The 24,328-nt window shown below is 50.3% G+C and overlaps 1 protein-coding gene across 3 annotated transcripts in view; it reads left to right on the top strand.

Moving 5' to 3' along the window:
- Nucleotides 1-24,328, top strand: part of Dnah1 (dynein axonemal heavy chain 1) — a 66,594-nt gene that overhangs the window by 14,136 nt on the left and 28,130 nt on the right. For 2 of the 3 annotated variants that reach the window (XM_031360984.1, XM_031360985.1), the window contains exons 7-37: nt 397-558; nt 1,123-1,375; nt 3,384-3,541; nt 4,414-4,625; nt 5,250-5,548; nt 6,449-6,599; nt 7,389-7,582; nt 7,746-7,971; nt 8,665-8,784; nt 9,228-9,310; nt 10,579-10,720; nt 11,158-11,313; nt 11,692-11,890; nt 12,070-12,323; nt 12,942-13,154; nt 14,240-14,404; nt 14,834-14,955; nt 15,096-15,201; nt 15,672-15,851; nt 15,981-16,121; nt 16,625-16,788; nt 17,008-17,121; nt 17,412-17,600; nt 17,838-17,943; nt 18,355-18,468; nt 18,989-19,138; nt 19,462-19,548; nt 19,668-19,854; nt 21,237-21,328; nt 21,522-21,676; nt 24,124-24,301. In XM_031360984.1, the coding sequence (XP_031216844.1) occupies nt 397-558; nt 1,123-1,375; nt 3,384-3,541; nt 4,414-4,625; nt 5,250-5,548; nt 6,449-6,599; nt 7,389-7,582; nt 7,746-7,971; nt 8,665-8,784; nt 9,228-9,310; nt 10,579-10,720; nt 11,158-11,313; nt 11,692-11,890; nt 12,070-12,323; nt 12,942-13,154; nt 14,240-14,404; nt 14,834-14,955; nt 15,096-15,201; nt 15,672-15,851; nt 15,981-16,121; nt 16,625-16,788; nt 17,008-17,121; nt 17,412-17,600; nt 17,838-17,943; nt 18,355-18,468; nt 18,989-19,138; nt 19,462-19,548; nt 19,668-19,854; nt 21,237-21,328; nt 21,522-21,676; nt 24,124-24,301 (5,072 nt within the window). Of the gene's footprint in view, nt 1-396; nt 559-1,122; nt 1,376-3,383; nt 3,542-4,413; nt 4,626-5,249; nt 5,549-6,448; nt 6,600-7,388; nt 7,583-7,745; nt 7,972-8,664; nt 8,785-9,227; nt 9,311-10,578; nt 10,721-11,157; nt 11,314-11,691; nt 11,891-12,069; nt 12,324-12,941; nt 13,155-14,239; nt 14,405-14,833; nt 14,956-15,095; nt 15,202-15,671; nt 15,852-15,980; nt 16,122-16,624; nt 16,789-17,007; nt 17,122-17,411; nt 17,601-17,837; nt 17,944-18,354; nt 18,469-18,988; nt 19,139-19,461; nt 19,549-19,667; nt 19,855-21,236; nt 21,329-21,521; nt 21,677-24,123; nt 24,302-24,328 lie in introns of those variants that run through there. The other variant, XM_031360986.1, reaches the window with a different exon arrangement.

Raw genomic sequence — 24,328 nt, 5'->3', positions numbered from 1 at the left:
GCATGTGCCCAGGATAACAGGCATGTGCTCCAGGCCCTGCACTCAGCCAGGATCACAGGCATGTGCCCCAGGCCCTGCACTCAGCCCACCGAGTGTTTTGTTTGGTCACACCTGTTGTGGTTCCCCATCAGTCTGGGTCTCTTTGCTCTTGCAAGGGTTGTGCCAAGAGGCCCAGTCCTTTTAGGTCCTCCCATGACTAAGGCTTCCTGAGAAGCCAGCTCTTCTGAGAAGAAGCAGGATTGTCTCTTGCTCAACTGGAGCCAGAAACTATCCTGGAAGAAGAGACACGAGTCGGGTGACCTCTGACATCCATTCCCAATATCAGCTGCCACATTTAGAAACCCCTCTCCACTTCCATGGCAGAGAATACTGGTAGGGTGTTCCCCTCTGTTTTAGAGGACCCCAAGAGTCAGGAACTGGACTATAAATGGTGCGAAGTTGGCGTCCTTGACTACGATGAAGAAAAGAAATTGTATTTGGTGCAGAAAACTGACAAGAAAGGCTTGGTGCGCGACGAGATGGGGATGCCAATCGTGAATGGAGGGGTCACCCCTGCAGGTACAAGCTCTGTTTCTTCCCTGGGTGGGCCCAGCTCAAGCTTGGCCCAGCATATGACTACAGCCCAATCCCACCAACTCAGCTCACAGTTCTGCCTTACTGGGGTTATTAATCAGGGTCTGCCCCCTCACCAGTTTGAAACAGAGGACCTGGAGACGGCAGATGACCATTGATTGGCATGTTGGCTGTGAGCACCTGCCCAGTGGCTTTCAGCATGGTGTTGTAAAGGAAACCAAGGCTTCCTAATCAGTTGTTTGCCTGGAATAGTGTGGAGAATGGGACAAGTGAATGGCCATCCCTGTGTAACTCCTGCCAGTACAAGCAAGGCTCTTTACTCTTTACAACATATTTCACATGCATGAATCTCTGTGTTAACCTTATGAAGTGGGCAAAACAGGAAATGTCATTTTTCCCATTTCACATATTTAGCTGTGGGGGGCACCACACACCATAACAATGACAAATTGCTGAGACCCACCAGCTGAGGCACAGCTGACCAGAAGCCAGTCCTCCAGCCCAGAGAGCCTGACTGTGTGCCTCTTTCACCCCCCTCCCAATTCCCAGGAAGACCACCACTCCTGACCACCCAGTACTGGGTCCCGAGGATCCAGCTCCTCTTCTGTGCTGAGGATCCACGTGTGTTCACACAGCGCATAGTCCAGGCCAACGCTCTGCGCAAGAACACAGAGGAGCTGTTGATGTACAACCTGTACGTGGATTGCATGCCCACCGAGGGCCGGTGGGTCATCAATGAGCAGAGCTTGAGCAAGATAAAACAGTGGGCTTTGAGCACACCACGCATGCGCAAAGGGCAGAGGTACGTCACGTGCTGCAGCCACCCTGGACCTTTCTTTGTGGGTGGTGTTGCCAGAGCGATCGCTGACACATCTCTATGGGGGTGGTGTCACGGGGGCTTCTGATACCGTGCTAAAACACCATGACATCACCAAAAGTAATTTGGGAAGGAAAGAGTTTATTTTATTTTGTACTTCCAGGTTCATCGCTAAGGAAATTCAGGGCAGGAACTCAGAATGAGCAGGAATCTGAAGGCAGGAACTGAAGTAGAGTCCGTGGAGGATTTCTGCTTACAGGCTTGCACCTCCTGGCTTGCTCTTCATGACTTAATCAGCCTGATTTTTTTTTAATCCAACTCAGGACCACATACCCATGGGTGGCTCTGGGCTGGGTTCACCCACATTAGTCATTAATCAAGAAACTGTCCTACTGACTTTGCAACAGGCAATCTGATGGAGGCATTTCTCTGTTGAGTTCCTCTTTGTAAATAACACTAACTTGTATCAAGTTGGCACAGGTGACTTGCCTACCTCATCCTGCCTTAAGTTCTAAGCACTGTCTGATTGTCTCCAGTAGCCTCATTGTGGAGCCTTCTTGCTAGGTTGAAAGGGTTAGAGTGCACTGCAGCTTCTTTTTAACTTCCATGCTGAAGTGTGGACTGTGTCCTCTTCAGGCTAACCTCCCGCCATTTTGCTATGTTCTCATCATGCTCTGAATAAGTTCATACTTCTGGCATAGCAGGAAAGCCTCAGCTTAATTTGTATTTTCCCAGATACAGTCTTGAAATGAACTTTTAAAGACTTTTAAATTTTATTTTATGTATATGAATGTGTGTGTGTATGTGTATATAGATAGATTAGAGAGGGGAGAGAGAGAGAGAGAGAGAGAGAGAGAAAACATGTGTTTGCCTGGTGTCCATGGAGGCCAAAAGAGAGGATCAGAACCCCTGGATCTGGAGTTCCACGTGGCTGTGAGCCGCTTTATGAGTTCTGGGAACTGAGCCCAGGTCCTGTGGAAGAGCAGACAGTGCTCTTAACTGCTGAGCCACTCTCTAGCCTCTGCAATGGGTTTTTTTCCCAAGAAGGCCCTGTTGCTTTTAGTGGGGAATTTGGAAACCAGGATTGGATGTATTCATTGCTACTGGGAAATGATTCCTGTGAGGTTCTTAGAGCAGACAGATCTAAGGGAAATATTTTTTCTAGATATAGTTAGTCTTATTTATTAGTTAGTCCTCTTCCAAATTTTCTCTATGTCTATCTGTTTTTTCAAAGTGTGAGCCCCTAATGATATCTTCATATTGACTGCAGCACCACATGGCTCATTCTGACTTCCACAGAATTGTGGCTTTCTTCACCTGAAGAGGATTAGTGTCCATTGTTGAACACGTGTTAGCTTCTTTACTCAGTCCTAGAATACACCAAAAGTAGCTTCAAATGGCTGACTTATGCCCGTTAGAATAAAGAGTCTCTATACAGTTTTTAAATTCTTTTTATTTTGAGGCAGTTCTGAACACATCAATTTTACAACCACCACTCAGGTGTCAAGACCACGGGCATGGACCACCACTCCTGCTTCTCAGTGGACATTTCTGGCATTTGTGTTCTTTTTCCCATTAGGATAGGAAAGAGAGTCAAAATATTGTGTTCAAGGCTGATTTGGTGTGATTATCCTACATCAATTGGGTTTATACACTTACCATTTTATGAGATATAGTTTGGTTCAATTATTTTAATTTAAAATTTTTTCTTTTTAAAATCACATTTGTTTAGTGTGTGTGTGTGTGTGTGTGTGTGTGTGTGTACACCAAAGTACATGTAGAGGTCACAAGATGACTTTTGGTAATCTGTTCTCTCCTTACATCATGTGGTTCTTGTGACTCAAACTGCAAGTCATCAGCCTTGGTCACAAGCCCCTTTACCCACTGACCTTCTCACTGTCCCTCAATTTGCTTTTGTTACATATAAACTCCATTACCTTCATAATTTATCCTCAGCAGTGTGTGTGAGCCTCCTGTCTCCTCTCTCTGACAGCGTCCTGGAGCACCTTAGCTGCCTGGCTAGAGAAGTGAACCTGGACTATGAACGTAGCATGAACAAGATCAACTTTGACCAAATTGTCTCTTCTAATCCAGAGACATTCTCCTATGTGACTCTTCCTGAAAAAGAGGAAGAAAAGGTGCCCAATCAAGGTGAGAGCCACTGGACCCTGGCTGCCCACCTGGCTAGCTCACCCCACCTCTGCCTCTCTTGATAGGATTTTGTCCAGTCACTAAAGGTCTCATAAACCTGGTATTCTCTGTGCTCACCCTGTCCCTACTATTTACACCCTCCTCTTGCCAGATGCCAGGAAATCTTGTCTGAGGAACAACTCTCTCTCTCTCTCTCTCTCTCTCTCTCTCTCTCTCTCTCTCTCTCTCTCTCTCTCTCTCTCTCTCTGTGTGTGTGTGTGTGTGTGTGTGTGTGCAGTAATACAGAAGCCTCAAGGTAAATATGTACCAGGAAAGCCATGGTCAAAAGTAGATGTTAGGCATCTGATAGTCAGGCCTCAAAGACATATAAGTCTTCTTCCTCCTGGAACAAGAATAGAATTGGCATTGCCACAGCTCCTGGACATATAGAAGACCAAGTCTCAGAATAAAACCCCAAAATTCCTCCTTGCCTTGAGCCCATCCAAACATGCTGAGTCCATTTCCTGGCCCCAGATTCATGTGTGTGATGCATGTGCCCAGGATACAGGCTGGGCTGTTGATAGCAAGCATTCTTGTACCCAAATATTCCTTCTTTGGGCTCCCAGAGCAGGATCTACAGATATCACGCCCTACTCAAAGGGGGCCAATGACGACTAGCAAGCCTGGAGGGAAACTCAGGGCATGTGACTCACTATGGGCCTTGGGGTCACTCCCAAAGGCTAGAGTAAGGAAAGGAGGGTTCAGGGAATGAAGTTGACTTTTCTGGGAAGGGAGCTGTTGTGTCTCCTCCATCAGATACTCTATAGATATGTCCTGATGGTTCTGATGTGTGTCCCAGACAGCTCTGATGCTGGCTCTTGCCCACTCTGCAGGGCTGGTGAGTGTCCCCGAATACCCCTTCCGGGAGCAAAAGGAGGACTTCACTTTCGTGTCCCTGCTCACTCGGCCAGAAGTCATCACAGCTCTGAGTAAGGTGCGGGCTGAGTGCAACAAGGTGACCTCCATGTCCCTGTTCCACGCAAGCCTCTCCAAGTACAGCCGCCTGGAGGAATTTGAGCAGATTCAGTCCCAGACCTTCTCTCAGGTACCTGGGAATCAGCACGGAGGACAGGTGGGTGGGGCCTCCGGACCTGAGAGCCAACAATCACGGGCCTCCAGGCTCCACTGAAGTGAAACAAGGGTGGGGCGGTGGCAGAGACCATCTCTGTGATGTGGTGGACACACATCAGGGCAAGAAGAACCAGGGTGGGCTTCTTCCTTCCTAGTCCCTCTGAGCCAGGCCTAGGAGTCTTAGGGCAGATGTCCTGTCATAAAAGGGAGAACAGGAATTCCACTCCCCTATCACAACACTTGCGGACGAGGGCGCAAGGGGCATGGCTACAGCCTCTCTCCACTCAGTTCTATCCTACTCTCGTTCCTGTGTTTTCCCTTTCTGCCTCTTTCTCTGCTGTGTGTCTGTCTCTTTCCCATGGCTGTTCGGACCCCCATGTGCCCTGCCTCTTCTCTAGGCATCCCCAGACCCCAGATATCACACTGAGGTGTTGGTCCACAGTGCTTGGCAACAACTTGTGGGAGATTTCCCTCTGTTGTCATACACAGGAGTCCTGAGGTGGCCATCCCAAGAACCTTGCTATATTATCTTTGAGCATCATAGCTTCGGATGGTGAGTGCCTGGGGTGGCATTTTGATGGCAGCTGTGTCCACACAGGTACAGATGTTCCTTAAGGACAGCTGGATCAGCACATTGAAAGTAGCTATGCGAGGCAGCCTTCGAGACATGAGCAAAGGGTGGTACAACCTCTATGAGACCAACTGGGAGGTATATCTCATGTCAAAGTTGCGCAAGCTGATGGAGCTCATCAAGTACATGCTGCAGGACACGCTGCGTTTCCTGGTGCAGGACTCCCTGGGCAGCTTCACACAGTTCATTGGTGATGCTTGCTACAGTGTGCTTGACTGTGTAGATGACATGGACTGGGGTGAAGACCTTGTCAACAGCCCCTACAAGTGAGTCCAGACTGACAGAGGCATGGGGGGCGGGGGAGGGGAATGTCTTTGTTTTGCAACTAAGGGCAGGTGCCCAGCACACCAGGTTCTTGACATCAGAAAGAGTTTGCCCATCTCAGAAGTGTCCCCTCCAACTCTGTATTACATTCTAGTGTCCATCATTTTTGTGGTCACTCTAAGTTACTCAACTGGTAATACTGAGCCCTTGCCATGAACCAGATGTTGGTCTTAGGGAACTCTGAGATACAGTTCTTACTGCCAGCGGGAGACAGGCATAGCAAGACATTTAATAGATACTATCATTGCCAATTCTATGATGAACTCTGGGGATGGTCCTTTGCCTTGCGGTCAGGGAAGAGCTGGCATTTGAGGCATGGGGACACCAGAGGTAATTAGCAGGACCAAATGGAACAGGAACACCACAAGGAAAAAGGATTTGGAGCAGCTGAGGGAGGACAGGCTACCAGGTGCAGCTGGAATGGGAAGGACAGATAGGCCAGGGCAGAGGAAGTGAGACAGGACAGAGGGACCAGTCTAGACCACCAAGAGCTTCCTGAGTATTTTTAGTAAGGGAGAAGCTATCCGCAGGGCCCTGGCTGGGATGTATCAGTAAGACTTTTGATGTGCCTCAGACTTCTGAAACTGATGATAGTGGGCTCTTTGGAAGAGCATGGGGTCTTTAGCAAGTGTCTACACCAGGCCAACCTGTCCAACAACCTCCAGACCAAGGTCTGGGGCAAGAATCTAAAAACCTTTCTGGCTGACCTGGAACTTTGCTCTCTAGTAAATTGGAGATTTCAGTAGAATGGAGAGAGCAGTGCTATGCTCAAAGAAGCTTGAGATCACAATACTGACAGGAAGGGACAGGCACTCCCAGTCAGCCCAGTTATTTGCCTCCAGGCCCCGGAAGAATCCTCTGTTCATCGTAGACTTGGTGCTGGACCACTCAGGGGTGCACTACAGTACGTCTCTAGAGCAGTTCGAGATGATTCTGCTCAACCTCTTTGACAAGGGTATCCTGGCCACCCATGCTGTGCCCCAACTGGAGAAGGTACACGCTACAGGCTGGGCAGGGCTGCTTGAGAGCCACAGGGTGCTGTCCGCATTCAGATATTCAACTGTCTGACAGAGCCACTGAAACATGTAAGAGGCATCACAGATACCAGAGCAGTTTGTTACCGCCGGCCTTCCACTTCATAGGCAGTTAGGTGTGGCTCTGAAAATTACAGATCTCTCCTTTAATCCTCAGCACAAATGGAACTGTTGGCATTGCTGCCTTGTAGACCTGGAGAAATTAAACCAGCTAAAGCTAGTTGACAAAACTGTTAAGTGTCAGGACATAACTTTGAATCTTAGACTGACTGGACTAATCCGGCCATAGCTGCATCTGTCCTGTGTCCTCAGCTCTGAGCCCCTTTCTCCACCTCAGCTGTAGACCCAGGTGGACTTCCACACACAACCAGTAGCCAAGGTCTTCACAAGTCACCACCGCTGCATACATACCCGAGCTACACACAGCCCACTCTCCAGGCCCAAGAACCTCCATAGCTCAAGTCCTTTCCTATATCTCCTGCTGTCAGTTAAAGCCATCAGCAGCCTGCCCTTGGCAAGTCTGAATCACAGCAAGCATGGAGGAGATGGCCCTCAGTGAGCCTCACAGTAGCATCTGCATGTGTATTAGTTTATAGCCATTTCTCAGATATGTCATTGCAACCCTTCCCCCACTCCTTTGTCATACTGCCTAAGCTTGCCCATGTCGCTGCCCATTCAACCTTTAGACCACTCTGCCCATCACTCCAGGGCTCATCCAGCTCTGCCTTTTCTGTTCTTTTTCTTAAAGCTGGTGATGGAGGACATCTTTATTAGTGGTGTCCCTCTGCTGGAATCAGTGGGGCTTCATGAGCCACTGGTAGAAGAGCTACGTGCCAACATCACTAATGCTATGCACAAGGCCATGGTGCCACTGCAGGCCTACGCTAAGGAGTACAGAAAGTATCTGGAGCTGAACAACAATGACATTAGCACCTTCCTCAAGTATGTGTGTATGTATGTGTGCGTGTGTGTGTGTGTGTGTGTGCATGTATCAGTGTGCCTGTGTATGTCCATCCATCCATCCGTCTGTCTGTCTGTCTGTGTCTGCATCCTCTCCCCTCCTGCTAACCATCCTCTGCTCCCTGCACATGCACACTGCCTTCAGGACCTATCAGACTCAGTGCCCATCAGCAGAGGAGGTTCGAGAAGTGGTAATTACCCACCTGAAAGAGAAAGAAATCCTAGACAACTCACTGCCTGGCAGCATCATCATTGGTCCCTTCTACATCAACGTTGACAATGTTAAGCAGAGCCTGTCGAAAAAACGCAAGGCCCTGGCCACTTCTATGCTGGATATCCTAGCCAAGAATTTACACAAGGAGGTAGACAGTGTAAGTAACTACTGGCCTAGCCCTAGCAACCACAGCAAAACACAAGCAGCCTTGAACACATGGTATGCTCCCACTAGGAAGATGCCTTAGGCAAAGTCTGTGGTGTCTTCAGGTGCCTGAGTCAAAGAGGGCCTGGAAGTCATTCTGCCTTGACCCCTACCTGCATCTATATGTTAGTAGAAGGTTGCTATCTCCATCCCTAGACTTTCAGAATCCTGAGATGTTCTTGTGAAGTACAGGCTGAGCTGGATTGCTCCATAGAGCTGAGGGTATACAAGTGCAGATATCAGAAACCCTAAGTTTGCTCCTGGGTCCAGAGGAGATTAAGAGGGTGCCTCAGAAGAGATTTCAGCCGGGCGGTGGTGGCGCACGCCTTTAATCCCAGCACTTGGGAGGCAGAGGCAGGCGAATTTCTGAGTTCGAGGCCAGCCTGGTCTCCAGAGTGAGTTCCAGGACAGCCAGGGCTATACAGAGAAACCCTGTCTCGAAAAAAACCAAAAAAAAAAAAAAAAAAAAGAAGAGATTTCAGCACCCTAGTGATCCTATAAGGAACCTCTCTCTTGGGAAGGATGGCAGAGGGTGGCCATGGTAGAATAATTGACTTTGAGGCCCTGGGGACCTTGAAGAGAAACAGATCCCCATGTAGGCAAGGCACATAACCATCCCTAGAACCCTCCAATCCTCACCCACCAGATCTGTGAGGAGTTCCGAAGCATTAGCCGCAAGATCTATGAGAAGCCCAATAGCATTGAGGAGCTTGCTGAGCTTCGAGACTGGATGAAGGGTATCCCTGAAAAGCTGGTATTTCTAGAGGTAAGGCAGGCACACTGGTGCTGAGTATCCAAGAGCCTGGTGGAGCCAGAAGATGGGTGGTGTTAACACACCACGGGCTGGATACAGAAAACTATTGGCCAGAGACTAGGGGCTGAGACAGGCGGAGGCTGGGAGATCAGAGCCAGTAGGTAAGGTAAAACAGATACCCAGGGACTGGTGGGGGCCCAGGGTAAAGTTTGCAGGGTACAGCATGGATTCAGAGCTGTGCTCTCTAGACAGTCAGGAGGACTGAAGGTGTAGATCAGGGGACTAGACCCAGAGATGTGTTGGCAATGGCTCCTAGAGCCCTGGGCCTGGCCTTGAAATCTGTTAAGGCTTTCCCTCTCTGAAAGAAGGTGCCTTTTCCTTGGCCCCAGCCACTTTGGAGATCCCATCCAAGTAACCCCCTCCCCAGCATGGCTCATCATTTTCTGCTCATGCAGGAGCGGATTGTAAAGGTCATGTCTGACTACGAGGTCATGGATGAATTCTTTTACAACCTTACCACAGACGACTTCAATGACAAGTGAGTGGGACCATTGTCCCCAACACTGGCTATTGGGTGGGCAGCAGGAGATGCCAGGCTGCAGTGGTGCTCAAAAGTACCAGCTGTCACAAGCTATGAAATCACACCCTGCCAAGATGCCCTAAACCATGGCTCCACCTGGGAGCCAGGAGCAGGCAGGGTCAAGAAGCTTATGGGCAGAAAGAAATCATGTGGGAGTAAATTCTCTTGTTCTAGGGACCCTGTCACTGACCTACCAATGGTTTTGTATACACATATACGTTAGACATGGACTGGTTGGGGAACAGTGGGGGAAAGCAAACATTAGAAACAAACCCCTTACTCAGTTCTGCCTTACTGAGGTCCAACACATCAGCCTGACAAGGCATCGTGTTCAGATGGAACCTACCCAGGGGCTGACATCCCTGAGCTAGTTGCAGTTAGAAACTTTAAGTTCCATTGAGACCTTGTGTCACGTGGTAGAGGGAGTAGCTGGTGTGATGGAAGCTGGCCTGATGGCTCTGGCTGGTCAACAGAGGCATGAAGGCTAGAGACTAGAATTGATTTTGCTTCATCTGAGAACCCCAGGATTTCTTAGAGGTTTCTGCTGCTGTGATGAAACACCATGATCAAAAGCAACTTAGGGAGGATAGGGTTTACTTTGCTCACAGCTGCATATCACACTCCATCAGTGAAGGCAGTTAGTATAGGAACCTGGAGGCAGGAGCTGATGCAGAGGCCATGGAAGTGTGTTACTTTCTGACTCTCTCCCTATGGCTTGCCCAGCCTGCTTTTTTATAGCACCCAGGACTACCAGCCCAGGGGTAGCACCACCCACAATAAACTGAGCCCTCTGACATCAATCACTAATAAAGAAAATTACCTATAGGAGTGCCTACAGCCAGATCTTGTGGAGAGAGTCCCTTGATAGAAGCTCCCTCCTCTTTGATTATTCTAGCTTGTGTCAAGTTGACATAAAACTAGCCACCACCCTTGACATCACTTCTCTTGTTATTTCTGCTCTGCCCTTTTCCATGGGCACACTGGAGCTACATCTCACTGGGCAGGGGTGGCAATGGCAGCCTCCCAGCTTACTCAGACTCCCAAATGGCAATCTCATGAGACTCCCCAGCTGACATCTGGATTCTCCCATTCTACTCCAACCTAACCCTGCGTACAGCCTGGCTCCCTAGGCTTCAGGCCTTAGCACGTGGAAGGGTGGCCCTTCCTGTCTATCCTATCATTTCAACTGTGACATCTCCTCAAATCCTGATCCTCTTTCCTGCCAGATGGGCTGCCAACAACTGGCCCTCTAAGATCCTTGGGCAGATAGATATGGTGCGGCAGCAACATGTTGAGGATGAAGAGAAGTTCCGCAAAATCCAGCTCATGGACCAGAACAACTTCCAGGAGAAGCTGGAAGGGCTGCAGGTGGGGCTTGGCTTAGGGCTCTCCTAGGAACTGCGTCACACACACACACACACACACACACACACACACACACACACAGAGCTGTCCTACATCTAGCATTTAGGAGATGCAATGTCATTGTATGATGGATGACAGGATGACTAAATTTTTTAAATGGCTGAAGGAGTAAGATGCCTGGATAGAACATTTTAGAAAATTTGACAGTTATGGACCCAATCCTCTTGATTATGTTACTGGCACCCCAGAGGACAGTGAGCATGATGTTCAAAGATTCACATCTGTTACTAGTCCTGGAACAGCCTGCCTGTGATTGACCAACAGGTAGCTCACTACAAAACAAAGTTCACTCAAAGCTAGGAGCCAGTGCCCTGGGTATGTGGAATACATGTTCAATCATAGAACTTGAGTGCATTTGACTCTTGCTCCTTGGCCCACAGCTGGTGGTGGCTGGCTTCTCCATCCATGTGGAGATTGCACGAGCACATGAGATTGCCAACGAGGTGCGGCGGGTCAAGAAGCAGCTGAAGGACTGCCAGCAGCTGGCCATGCTGTACAACAACCGCGAGCGCATCTTTGGCTTGCCTATCACCAATGTAGGCCTACTGTGGGCTTTTGCCCTACTTCTCAGGCTTCAGAAAGCAACTTAGATCTGCAGCTACAGCAGAGCCTAGCTACTATGGGGCAAGGCTTAGGGATGCTGGGTAGAACTGAGCTAGCTACAGGATAGAACAAAACTTCTTAGCTCTGGGGATGTATCAGGAGGTTTCAGGGGGTAGGGTCAGCCTAGACCTTGGAAACTCAGCATTCAGAGTTTATATATAGCAGGAGAAGGGAAGCCCTGACTGGGTCTTTAGGGACAGGAGGGGAGATAACAGCCAAGAACAAAGAAGGAGATGGGGGCTGACCAATGTAGAGATGGTGTGGAGAAAGCCCAGTGAGCATCCTGACAGTCTTGCCCTCTGTCCCTGTAGTATGACAAGCTCTCAAGAATGGTGAAAGAGTTCCAACCTTACCTGGACCTCTGGACCACAGCCTCAGACTGGCTGCGGTGGTCTGAGAGCTGGATGAATGATCCGCTGTCAGCCATTGATGCTGAGCAGCTGGAGAAGAATGTCATTGAGTCGTTCAAGACCATGCACAAATGTGTGAAGCAGTTCAAGGACATCCCAGGTAGCTGAGAATATTTACTGGTGGGGCCCAGGCATGTGATGATGTTTTTTGTTGGATGGGTTTGCTCTTCCCCACCCAACACTTGCCAGAGAGCATGGTAACTGTTCCTTTCCTATGGACCTACCCTAACTTCTTTCTCTGGACTGGCTGATTTTCATGCTTTCCTGCCTACCCGGCAGCCTGCCAGGATGTGGCTTTGGATATCCGAGCACGCATAGAGGAGTTCAAGCCGTACATCCCGCTGATCCAAGGCCTGCGCAACCCCGGTATGCGGAACCGGCACTGGGAGATACTGTCCAGTGAGATCAACATCAATATCAAGCCCAAGGCCACCTTGACTTTTGCCCGCTGCCTCGAGATGAACCTTCAGGACCATATTGAGAGCATCAGCAAGGTGGCTGAGGTGGCTGGCAAGGAGTATGCTATTGAACAGGTGGGTACCCAGCCATTAGCAGGTTTGATTCCACTGCTTAGACCCTGCTGAACAGGCTGATCTCTACCCCTTGCAGAGCTAGAGATTTGGGAGGGTAACTGTAATGGCTTCCTGGGGTAAGAGTACATTTTATTAAAAGTTAATAGTGTGGTTAGAGTGCTTGGCATAGTGCCCACCATTGCTATAATACTCAGTTTCCCTGCTAAGACCCTAGCTAATATCATTATCACCATTTAACAGATGAGCACAAGAGTTGAGAATACAGCCTAGATGCACGAATTTAATCCCCTGCACTGTTAATAATTAATTAATTAGAGAACCTTAAGGCTCAGGGAGATTCAACAGTGCCCAAAATTATATTCTTTAGGTGTGAGCAAACTCCTAACTGGCACCCAAGTGCCTCTCATGTTGCACACATATGAGCTTGAGTTGACCCTGCATTCAGACAGAGGCCCACTGGGGACTTGCTGATTAGGCAAGCTGGGCAAGTTATTTGCCAGTGTGGCTCACACAAAGACATGGCCTGGCAGAGTCCATTGTCCCCTGCCCAGTGCTGGTGGGACAGCATGACAACCAGTCCTTTCCAAGCACACAACTCTGACTGTCCCCCTACCACAGGCACTAGACAAGATGGAGAAGGAATGGTCGTCCATCCTGTTCAACGTGTTGCCCTACAAGGAGACAGACACCTATATCCTCAAGAGCCCAGATGAAGCCTCACAGCTGCTTGATGACCACATTGTCATGACTCAGAGTATGTCCTTCTCACCGTTCAAGAAACCCTTTGAGCAGCGCATCAACTCCTGGGAGACCAAACTGAAGCTGACCCAGGTGGGCCTTCCTCCCTTTGTCCTCCCCTCCAAAGGAGCACTGTCCACCCAGTGGCACTTACTGTATTTAAGTGCAGCCTGCTGCAGCTGTTCCCCTCAGCCCCTGGCTCTCTGAAAAGTCCCCATCTGGAAGAGGACGCCAGGATGGATGTGGCCATCCATGGGTGAGGTCTGGCTCCTGAAAGGAGTAAGGACTATGGAAGGAGTGAAGCCTAATTAAACAGTGTGGCTGCCTAAGCTTGGAACTTGGTGGACTGCACACAGTGAGGCCCTGAGGCCTCTCCATATCCTTTTCCACTCTGTCCTGAGCCTCCCACCTCCAACTCACTTGGTGATACTTTGAGGACAAGGGCCAGGGTGCTTGGGACTACAGATGTCTCAAGCTTTCAAGACCAGAAGCAGGGGATGCCTAGAATGTAGGCCTGAAGGTGTATCTCACAGTACATATGCCACTGGAGGCCAAAAGTCAGGTGAAGGAGGAATTGTCTGTACAGTATTGACCCCGGGCTTCTCTGCTTCTCTGCTGTGTGCACATGTGCATGTATACACACACACACACACACACACACACACCTACCTGTAATTCCAGCCTTCCCTCCTATCTCCCTCAAAGCTTAGCACAAGTAACTCACCATAACACCCACAACTGCCTGCAAGATATTCCCAGTGAGGCCCTTGCTCGGTACCTAGGAAAGGAGCTTCACACAGATTGAAATCTTAGTGATCCAGAAGCAGAATGACCACTAGTGTATACCTTAAGAACAGAAGCCCATGTCCACTTCCCCTAGTCTTCCTGGTGTCTTTTTAAGCCTGGCATGGACCTGATACAGAGGCTAATCATGGTGCACATCTCATGAGCAGAGATGAATGAATCAGTTTGCAGTGATGGGGAGAAACTGAGGTGAATGCTAAGCACAGAATTGGGAGGCAAAAAGGAAAAATGGCTCTGTGTAGCGTAGTAGATGCTGATGCTGATGTGGGTGCTCTGCACTGCACTCCAATGGGGTGGAATGTCTCCATCATGGACACTAAACCCAACCCTGTGCCCCCAACTCTGGCGGTGCATGCCCCACCCCACTTTCCCAGGAGGTGCTGGAGGAGTGGCTGAACTGCCAGCGGGCCTGGCTCTACCTGGAGCCCATCTTCAACTCTGAGGACATCACCCGGCAGCTGCCTGTGGAGAGCAAGCGCTACCAAACCATGGAGCGCATCTGGAGGAAGATCATGAAGAACGCCTATGATAACCGGGAGGTGAGGGGAATGGGAAGACAACGAGGACCCCCAAGGTCCTGATCACGTTGCTGGGGACTTCTGGGTCTTTCCCCTCCCTAAACAAGGAATAAAGACCAATCCAAAGGCTTTGGTTGTGGCTAATGTCCTTGGGCATGGACTCCTAGTACAAAGACGCTGCTTAGAAACAGTGGATTTAGCATTTTAGAGATCTTCCCAAGTCTGCAGCAAGACAGCTCCTTGGTCTTCCTACCTTTCCTTTATGACTACATAATGGTTTCTTGAAGCTGGTGGAGACAATCCCAAGCCTAGGAATCCATTTCTTGCCCCTTACACTCCCTGGCAGTGCCTGGCTGGCACGGGCATTGTCTGGTATACCCATCTTGCCACCTGCCAGCTGATGATGCTCACTTCCTCTCTCTAACCCCCCGCTGGGTCTGCTTTCTACAGGTGATCAATGTGTGTTCTGACCAGAGGCTTCTGGACAGCCTGAGGGACTGCAACAAGTTGCTGGACCTGGTACAGAAGGGCCTCAGCGAGTACCTAGAGACCAAGCGGACTGCCTTCCCCAGGTAGGCACCACAGCCTAAGTCCACACTGCGGGCCCTCAGTGCTCTGCCAAGCTAGTATATAAGCACCATGTCAGCTGTGTTGGGGCTACCAGGGCCCAAGTCCACCTGACCTTTTTTCCTCACCTATGTTCCCCTGGAAGATTCTACTTCCTGTCAGATGATGAACTATTGGAAATCCTGTCACAGACAAAGGACCCCACAGCCGTGCAGCCCCACCTGCGCAAGTGCTTCGAGAACATTGCCCGGGTGCGTAGCTAGACCTGAGGCTCGGCCAGTGTACTAGGGCACATTCCAGAGGAGACCTCTCTCCTCCCAAGTCAAGCCCTCTTAGAGATGAGGCACCAAGATAGACAGACCCTGGTCCTCAGAGATCTACCTGGGGCTGGTGAGAAGAAGGTTAGGTCAAGAACTCACTCCTCTCCTTGAGTCTGGGAGCCCCAGGGTCCTAACTCAGCCAGTGGCTCCTGTCCTCCAGAATACTGAGATCTGGGAAGAGGGAAAACAAAGAGGGCAAGCTTAGCCTCATTTCCCAAAGGCTTAAACACCCTGACAAATTGCTGTCAGGGAAGGCCCAGTGAAGGCAAACACTGGGGGCCACCCCAGCACAGAGCTAGCTCCTCTAAGGGGCAAGAGTCTGGCCAGGTCAGACTGGGGCTGAGAGGAGTCCCTCTGGCACAGCAGAGTAACTCGCTTCCACCCACCTCCATTGCCCGTAGCTGCTGTTCCAGGAGGATCTGGAGATCACACACATGTATTCAGCAGAGGGTGAAGAGGTGAAGCTGTCCTTCTCCATCTACCCCTCCAGCAATGTGGAGGACTGGCTGCTGGAGGTGGAGCGTAGCATGAAGGCCAGTGTGCATGACATCATCGAGATGGCCATCAAGGCCTACCCTACAGTGAGTGCACCCTTCCTGGCCAGCCTCCAGCATGCTCCCTCCTCAGCGCTCTCCACCCCCAGCCCGAAAGGAGGAAGATGGGCTAGAGTTGACAGCACCTGGGGCAGCCTGCTCATGTTGTCTTTCCAGATGCTCAGAACCGAGTGGGTTCTGAACTGGCCGGGCCAGGTGACCATTGCTGGCTGCCAGACATACTGGACAAAGGAGGTAGCTGAGGCACTTGAGGCTGACAACATCAGTAGCGAGCTGTTCCCCCAGCTCTCCAAACAGGTAGAATTAAAGAGGATTGGTGCTCCCCACACTCTAACACCCCACACCCAGTTCTCCTAGCAACATTCTCCTGCAACAGCCTGGAAGAGACCAAAGGTCGGGTCCAAGGGGCAGATCAGACTCTGTGGCACCAGCAAGAGGGGACCTAAGGAAGGGCTCTGAGCCTAGGCAGGTGCCCCTCCTTTAATGATCAGTGAAATGGTCACCAGGTTCTTCCTGTGCTGTCCCTTGGGCTCCCCATGAGCCATGCTTCTCACCACACTGCAGACTCCATTTCCACCCATGAGCATGCAGACAGAATTGTACACCACAGAGGCAGGTCCCACCTGTGTGACTTGTATGTTCTTCCGTCTTCCCCTGTCCCAGTCCTTCCTCTCCTCCCATCTCAGATTAGTAGAAGCCTCCAAAATATAGACACTGTCTGTGGCAGAAGCCCTCCCTCTGTGCAAAGGATGAGGAGCTATAGATCCCAGGACTCTACAGTGATGTCCTGATTCTTTCAGCTCAGTGACCTGGTGGCCCTGGTGCGGGGGAAGCTGTCCCGCATGCAGCGGATGGTGCTTTCCGCACTCATTGTCATTGAGGTCCACGCCAAGGATGTGGTGAGCAAGCTGATCGATGAGAATGTAGTCAGCGTGCATGATTTTGAGTGGATCTCACAGCTCAGGTGAGGCCATGGAGGACTATCCCAGGGCCAGGGTGGATGAGGCTGGGGTTGAAGATACTGTCAATCCACACTAGGCTTGTCCTGCCCACAAAGCAGAGTCAAGACAGATATGGGTACTTTTGTGTCCTCCTGCTCTAAGAGAATCCCCTCTTTCTAACTGTATATCTACTCACTGGCCTGTGGGCCCATGTCCAGAAACCCATGTCTCTACATTGCTAGGTACTACTGGACAAATAATGACCTCTACATCCGTGCTGTGAATGCCGAGTTCATCTATGGCTATGAGTACCTTGGCAACAGTGGAAGGCTGGTGATCACACCGCTCACTGACAGGTGACACCTCCCCAGCTGGCTCTGAGTCAGGGAAATGGGTAGAGGTCAGCCAGTCCCATGGGTCTCTAAACAAATCTCTCAAAAATGGGGCAAGGAGAAACATGACACAGGCATCTAGTCCTAGGCTCCAGTTCCCAACCCTGGTGGTCAGAACTAGCATACCTGTGCCTCAGAGGAGTAAAGAAGGAGCAATAGCTGCTGATCCATAGAGTCCTGAAGGGGGATGCACCCCAGGAAGGGGATCATCCAAGATGCGTTTGGCTCTCGTCTACCTGCTTTTAACCCCACAGATGTTATCTGACCCTGACTGGAGCCTTGCACCTCAAGTTTGGAGGTGCACCAGCTGGCCCTGCTGGCACAGGGAAAACAGAGACCACGAAGGACCTGGGGAAGGCCTTGGCCATACAGACAGTTGTATTCAACTGCTCTGACCAGCTCGACTTCATGGCCATGGGCAAGTTCTTCAAGGGTCTGGCCAGGTAAGATGGCACAGGACAGGAACAAGTAGGGAAGAACACCTCACAAGGGACAGGACGAAGTGACAGGAGTCAAAGGCCCAGCTCCGTGGGCTGGGGGTTGGGGGGAGGCATGAGACTGTAGTTGAGCTGGTGGTCATCACTGAGAGCTTCCTCCCCAATGAAGTCAGAGGGTTGCTGGAAGGAGGTAGCATGCATGCTCCAGGTGCATGCTCTACCCAAATGCCTTGCTTTACTTAGTGCGGGGGCCTGGGCCTGCTTTGATGAGTTTAATCGGATCGACATTGAGGTGCTGTCAGTGGTGGCGCAGCAGATCACCACCATCCAGAAGGCACAGCAACAGAGGGTGAGCCTCGGGCACTGTAGGGGATGGCCCCCTCATAACCCTTACTGCTGTGTTTAGAGGGGCTTTGTAGTCAGTCTCAAATCCCACTTAAGTAATGCCCAGGGTTCTGTTCTTGGCTGAGTCTGAGTAAACCTGAAGAGCTCAGTCAGAACTGGGACTAGTGGATGGAAGGAAGCAGCAATGGTGTGGAACCCTCTTGGGACCTGGAGCCAGGACCCTGGAGACCATGGGTGATCAGTGAGACCTCAGGTCTTAGGCTAGATCCCGGGAGAAGATCTAACCCATGACCAGAGATCTGGTCTGGCTGACCTCTGATGTCAGGTCAGTGGCCTGGCAGAGCCTTGGTCAGAAGAGATGAGGGTCTGGGCATCTTCTCTTTAATGTGGGCTAACTGCTTTACCCCACATACAGGTGGAACGCTTCATGTTTGAGGGTGTTGAAATCCCCCTGGTACCATCCTGCGCTGTGTTTATCACCATGAATCCAGGCTATGCTGGCCGCACAGAACTGCCTGACAACCTGAAGGCAAGTTCAGGCCCAGGGTGGCCAGAAAGTGACAGAGCTTTAGAACTGGGCCCTAAGATGTTAAAGCTCTGATTTGAGAACACGTAGCTAGCTATCTGGCATGAAGAACTGGGATTTCCTGTGGTGGCACTTCCATCCAGGGAACCCATTGGACCACACCCAGCTGCAGAGTGGGGAGGCCCCAGGCTTGTCTTCAGGGCATGGGGGAGGTCTGGGGTTCCTATGGGGTTGGACCTGATAGAAGGTATGGAGGTGGCTCTGTGAGAAAAAATAAAATGGGAAGACAGGAACTAAGAGTGGCCTACTCCTGGAAGTTTCATGGGGAAGGTGTTCATCAACACAGAGCACCTGTTTCTAGTGGTTCTGGAGCTGCACAGCCACTGAGGAGTGGAAGCCTCAGAGGGGCAGGTGTGGTACAGAGGCCCAGCATTAGCTATGAACCAGACAGTCCAGAGAGTGTGTTAAGTCCCTGGGTGGGGCTGTGATGTGTCTACCTTTCCCGTGTATGTTGTGTGTCCAGGCCCTCTTCCGACCTGTGGCCATGATGGTCCCTGATTACGCCATGATTGCTGAGATCTCACTCTATTCCTTTGGCTTCAATGAGGCCAATGTGCTGGCTAAGAAGATCACCACCACCTTCAAGCTGTCTTCTGAGCAGCTCAGCTCCCAGGTAAGACCCCGCGTCATTCGCCGCCTCCAACCAAAGTATTGCCATCTCCAGAGCTGTTCCAAACTCCCCCTCTGAGAGAGTGCTTCAGAACAGGGACCCCATAGCCAGAGGGCTGTTGGCACGGTGACAGGAAAGGTGCCAAAGCAGCCAATGGAGGGCACCTAGCCCAGGCTGCAGCATGCAAGTGAATAACCACAGTAGGCCTGTGGGCGAAATGACATCTCAGCTCCAAGATGGGTGATGAGGCAGTGGCCAGGTTCCATGTGGGAGGCCATGTTCACAGGGCAGCATCTGCACATGCCTCTTCTGTGCGGTATGTGCAGGACCACTATGACTTCGGGATGAGAGCCGTGAAGACTGTCATCTCAGCAGCCGGGAACCTTAAGAGAGAAAACCCTATCATGAACGAGGTGAGATCTATCCACAGAGCTCCTGGGAAAAGGGCTTCAGGAAGGTCCTGACACCAGAGGGTTGCGTGGGTGGGGGACCCAACCCACAATTCTGAAACCCTTTCTGGCCCCTACTACAGGAGCTGATCTGCCTGCGGGCCATCCGAGATGTGAATGTGCCCAAGTTCCTGCAGGAAGACCTCAAGCTCTTCTCAGGGATTGTGTCTGACCTGTTCCCTACCATCAAGGAAGAGGAGACTGACTACGGCATCCTGGCCCAGGCCATCCGCAGGGCCTGTGAGAAGAACAACCTCAAGGATGTGGAGGGTGAGTTGCCAGCCCCGGGATTCCTGCAGACCCATGGTGTTCCAATCTGAGGAAGTGTTGGCTCCAGCTAGGGACAGGGCAATACTGTGTCAGGGCCCCTCATCGCTGTCCTGGACTTGTCTTTACTAGTGCTCTCCAGGTGAGGAGTGGCATATCTTTTTACTGAAACCTCACAGTCTAGATTCTCTGCCCATGGTAGGAACCAGCCCAGTCCAAGGTCTTCTCTCTAGCCTTGCTTCAGCCAGCAATGAGTCTTTGGTGAGTGTCTTAGTTAGGGTTTCCATTGCTGTGACAAAACTTGGGGAGAAGGGAGTTTATTTCACCTTGTACGTCTTGGCTCACAATCCATCACTGGAGGAAGTTAGGAGGGGAACCTGAAAGCAGACACTGAAGCAGAGGCCATGGAGAAGTACTGTTGGTGGGCTTGCTCCCTTGCCTGCTTTCTTATAGCACCCAGGATCACCAACACAGGGGTGGCTCTGCTCACTGTGAATGGGGCCCTCCCACACCAGCCACCAATCAAGAAAATGTATCCACATGCTTGCCTGAAGCCCAGTGTGATGGGAACATTTTCTCAGTTGAGGTTCCCTCGGCCTGGTCACCACATATGCATGCAGCTAGAGCTCTTGATCTCCCCACAGTCTCCCTCTTCCCCTCCCAGTACCTCCCAGATGGTCCTTAGGGGTGGGGGCTCTCTAAGGAAGGTTATCTGTTCACAGAGGCTCTCCACTAGGGCCTGTTGATGAGCTCCTCTCAGCCCTGCAGGGCCTGTACCTCACTCAGTGCTCTCTGTTCCACGTGTAGCTTAACACTCCCTTCCCTGCCTCCCACCCCCTGCACTTAGAACCAGCAAGCTTGCTAAATCAAGCCCCAGCCTCTTCTCTTTCCCCACAGCCCTAAGTCAGCTTCGTCATCCCTAGGAAGTTGCACTGTGTCCCTTTGGCAGAACCACAACCATCATTACAACCCCTTGGGCCAAAACAGTGTAAAGCTCCTGACTGACTAGGACTCTGATCCCTTGAACTTTGTCTCGCACTGGACAGCACTTTCTCAGGCTGGTGCTCTCAGGAGGCGGGGCAAGCCGCTTTGTGAAAGATGTTGATTCTGAGGCCCCATGATGTCTCAACACCTAACTAGATGATGTTAGGCAATGATAGTGACAGTAATAGTGATTGGCACCTAGAGAGGTCCTACTCTGTGCCCTGTAGGCCCTATGCATGGGGCTTCACCTGCCCTGCCCTGGCATCACTGCCTTCGCCACTGTGCTCATGAAGACACGGAGGCTCGGGGGCTCAGTGACTCACCTAAGACTACACAAGCTAGCCTCAGAGGCATGGTTTGAGTCCATCCTTTAACCCGTGTTCCCCTGCCTTGTCCCCTAGGCTTCCTGATCAAGTGCATCCAGCTGTATGAGACCACAGTGGTACGGCATGGCCTCATGCTTGTTGGACCCACAGGCTCTGGCAAGAGTAATGTAAGCAGAGCCAACCATGGCCAGGGTCGGGGTCAGGGTCGAGGGGTCATGCATCTCCAACAAGGGCATCAGCCTCCACCTGTAACCCCTCTGACATCTGGGCTGCCTTCCCCACTTGCTGTAGTCCCCCAAACCACTGCATCCCTGCTCTCTGAGAAGCCAGAAAGGTCACTTTCTTGTGGTGACTCCCTAGTGTTACAGAATCCTGGCAGCTGCCATGACATTGCTGAAAGGGAAGCCATCCATCAGTGGTGGCGTGTATGAAGCTGTCAATTACTACGTGCTCAACCCCAAGTCCATCACGATGGGCCAGCTGTATGGGGAGTTTGACCTGCTCACCCATGAGTGGTGAGTGACCCCTAAGCTGCTCCCAGTGACGCACTCCTAGGCTGCCTGCAATGGCAGAGAGGAGTTTATGCTCTCAGCAGAAAGCCTGGGATGATACACACCATCCCACTTCATCCCTTAGTGACTTTCCTCAGTTCTGTCATTGGCAGCGATGATAATAATGGCAGGGTTGTGGTGACAAGGAAAGGGACTTGCCACATGAAATGCGCTGGGGAGCCATGGCTGGCATGGATGAACATTCAGCAAACAGCTGTCTTTACCCTGAGAGGTGCTGAAGAGGCTGCTTCCAGGCCTTGCTCCCAGGCTAGGGCCTGTATTTTAGGGAGATGCGTCTGGGAGAAGGCCAGCTGAGGGGAAACAGCCTTGAATGTTAAAACCCAAGACTCTTAAGAGGCAACAACACAGAAAGCAAAAACCCTGTGCATCTTCTCTGTTCTGTCTCTCTGGTCTCCCATTTCCTGCTGGAAATGTGTGCTTAGCTGTGGTGCCCTGTGAGCCAGTGAGGACTGGGCACCAGTGAGGACAGAGTCATCTTCCTTTTCCAATGTGACTGCTCGGCCTCCCCATTTCTGTTTAAGGGTCTTTCCCATGTCCACTAGAGACTCACGTGAGTGGTGGTGGAGTTCATGGGTCAGCTCAGGAAAATGTCCCAATGAAGAAAAATATTTAACTGTATCTCAAAGCATGCTAAAGAAGACTTTATTTGGGACCATGACCACAAATATAGAAACCACCTGGGCATGGTCTCAAGATCAGGGACAGAATGGACTCAACTCCAGATACAGCATGGGCCAGTGTGGCAGGGTAAATACCAGTGCGTAGAGAACTCCTAAGAGGGCACATGAGGGGTAAGGGTGTTGGTGGCTAAACTGACCCCACAGGGTTCTTGCTTAAGATGGGCCAAGTGGTCAGACCTCACCTACAGGAGGAGGGGAGTGGGGGCCTGAACAGGTGTCACTGTGGGTAAGTGTTCGAGGTGAGGGTTTGTCTAAACTGACTTCGAAAGGCTGGTTGCTATTAAAGACTTCATGGGGAAGTGCACACACAGGCCTTGGAGACTCAGGCACCAAGCAGAGACCCTTTCCCTGGCATATAAAGCTGGTGAAACCTGAGCCTTTCTTAGGTTATGAAGTAGAAGTGTCCCTTCTCCAGCTCCTCCTACCTCCCGTCCCCCTTCTCCCTCCCACTGGGATACCACCATTCACCTTTATGTACTGTGACTTTCCTGGGAACTCAGCAGGGAGGTGTAAGCATGGTCTCATTATACCACGTTACACGGAGAGCTCCCATTTTTCCCATTATAATGTTTTAATGAGTGAAGATATGAAGAGTTAAAAGCATGAGAACCAGTGATCACAATATATTATATGTAAGTAATACACTAGCCCAAAAGATTTAAAGATACCATTAAGGAAATCAATAAGTAGGTCATAAATTTGGAAATACATTTGTATCTACATGTGACCTTAGAGTTTTATTCAAAATATACTAGAACCCTGGCTGTCCCCACCCTACCCTATCAGACAGTTCATTTCTGTATTCATTTGCCTGAGTCCAAGTGCAATCTGTAAATATTAAATGAAGTCCCACAAAAGCAGAATTCATGCATTTTAAATTGTACATTCTGAACAGTGGGAAGAAATCTTGTACTGATCCATACCATCTCACATTGGGAAATGGATCTGTCTGTTGTCCACTGTGTTCATGTTCTTTGTCTCCCCGTTAACACCTATTAGCTGTGTCAGTTACCAGATGACTCAAGGTCTCGCTGCTTGTGTTAAATAACCCCTTCTTTAACCAACTATGGCCGCATAGTATAAACTTTTATTACAGTATCCTACTACAAGTGTTCTGTCTATTAATATATCTAAATTGTAAATCAACTTTCTTGTATGTATTTATATATAGAATAAGCCAGCTTATATATAGGATTCTGCACTATACACAGTTTCAGATGTCCACAATGGTGGGGAATCTTAGAATCTATCTTTTGAAGATAAATCAACATTTTTAAGTAAGAAACCAGTTTCTCTCTCTCTCTCTCTCTTTAAAATTGACCAATACTTTTGTATCTGCTTGGTAACCACTTCAAAAACTGTATTATATCAGTGTATGAAGATATGATAGAACCCATTTTAGACATAATTAGTATGCACTAATAAAAATTTTAAAAGATAAGAGCCAAGCCAGGGAGTGGTGGTGCACGCCTTTAATCCCGGCACTTGGGAGGCAGAGGCAGGCAGATTTTTGAGTTCAAGACCAGCCTGGTCTACAGAGTGAGTTCCAGGACAGCCAGGGCTACTCAGAGAAACCCTGTCTTGAAAAACCAAAAAAAAAAAAAAAAAAAGATAAGAGCCATCTGGGTAACTAGTTTTCCCTGAGGACCATTTGTACCATCACCCCGCCTACTAGGCACCTACATCCCTTCTCCTCCCTGGTGGTTATAGGACAGATGGGATTTTCTCCTCCCTCATCCGGGCCGGGGCCATTGCATCTGACACTAACAAGAAATGGTACATGTTTGACGGGCCGGTGGATGCTGTCTGGATAGAGAACATGAACACCGTGCTAGATGACAATAAGAAGCTGTGCCTCAGCTCTGGGGAGATCATCAAACTCACAGAGGTGTGCTGCCCACCCACCCACCCATTT

The sequence above is a fragment of the Mastomys coucha genome, unplaced genomic scaffold, assembly GCF_008632895.1.
Source record: "Mastomys coucha isolate ucsf_1 unplaced genomic scaffold, UCSF_Mcou_1 pScaffold9, whole genome shotgun sequence".
Classification (NCBI taxonomy): Eukaryota; Metazoa; Chordata; class Mammalia; order Rodentia; family Muridae; genus Mastomys; species Mastomys coucha.
The sequence above is the reverse complement of the archived record's forward strand: the minus strand, read 5'-3'. Positions and strand labels throughout refer to the sequence as shown.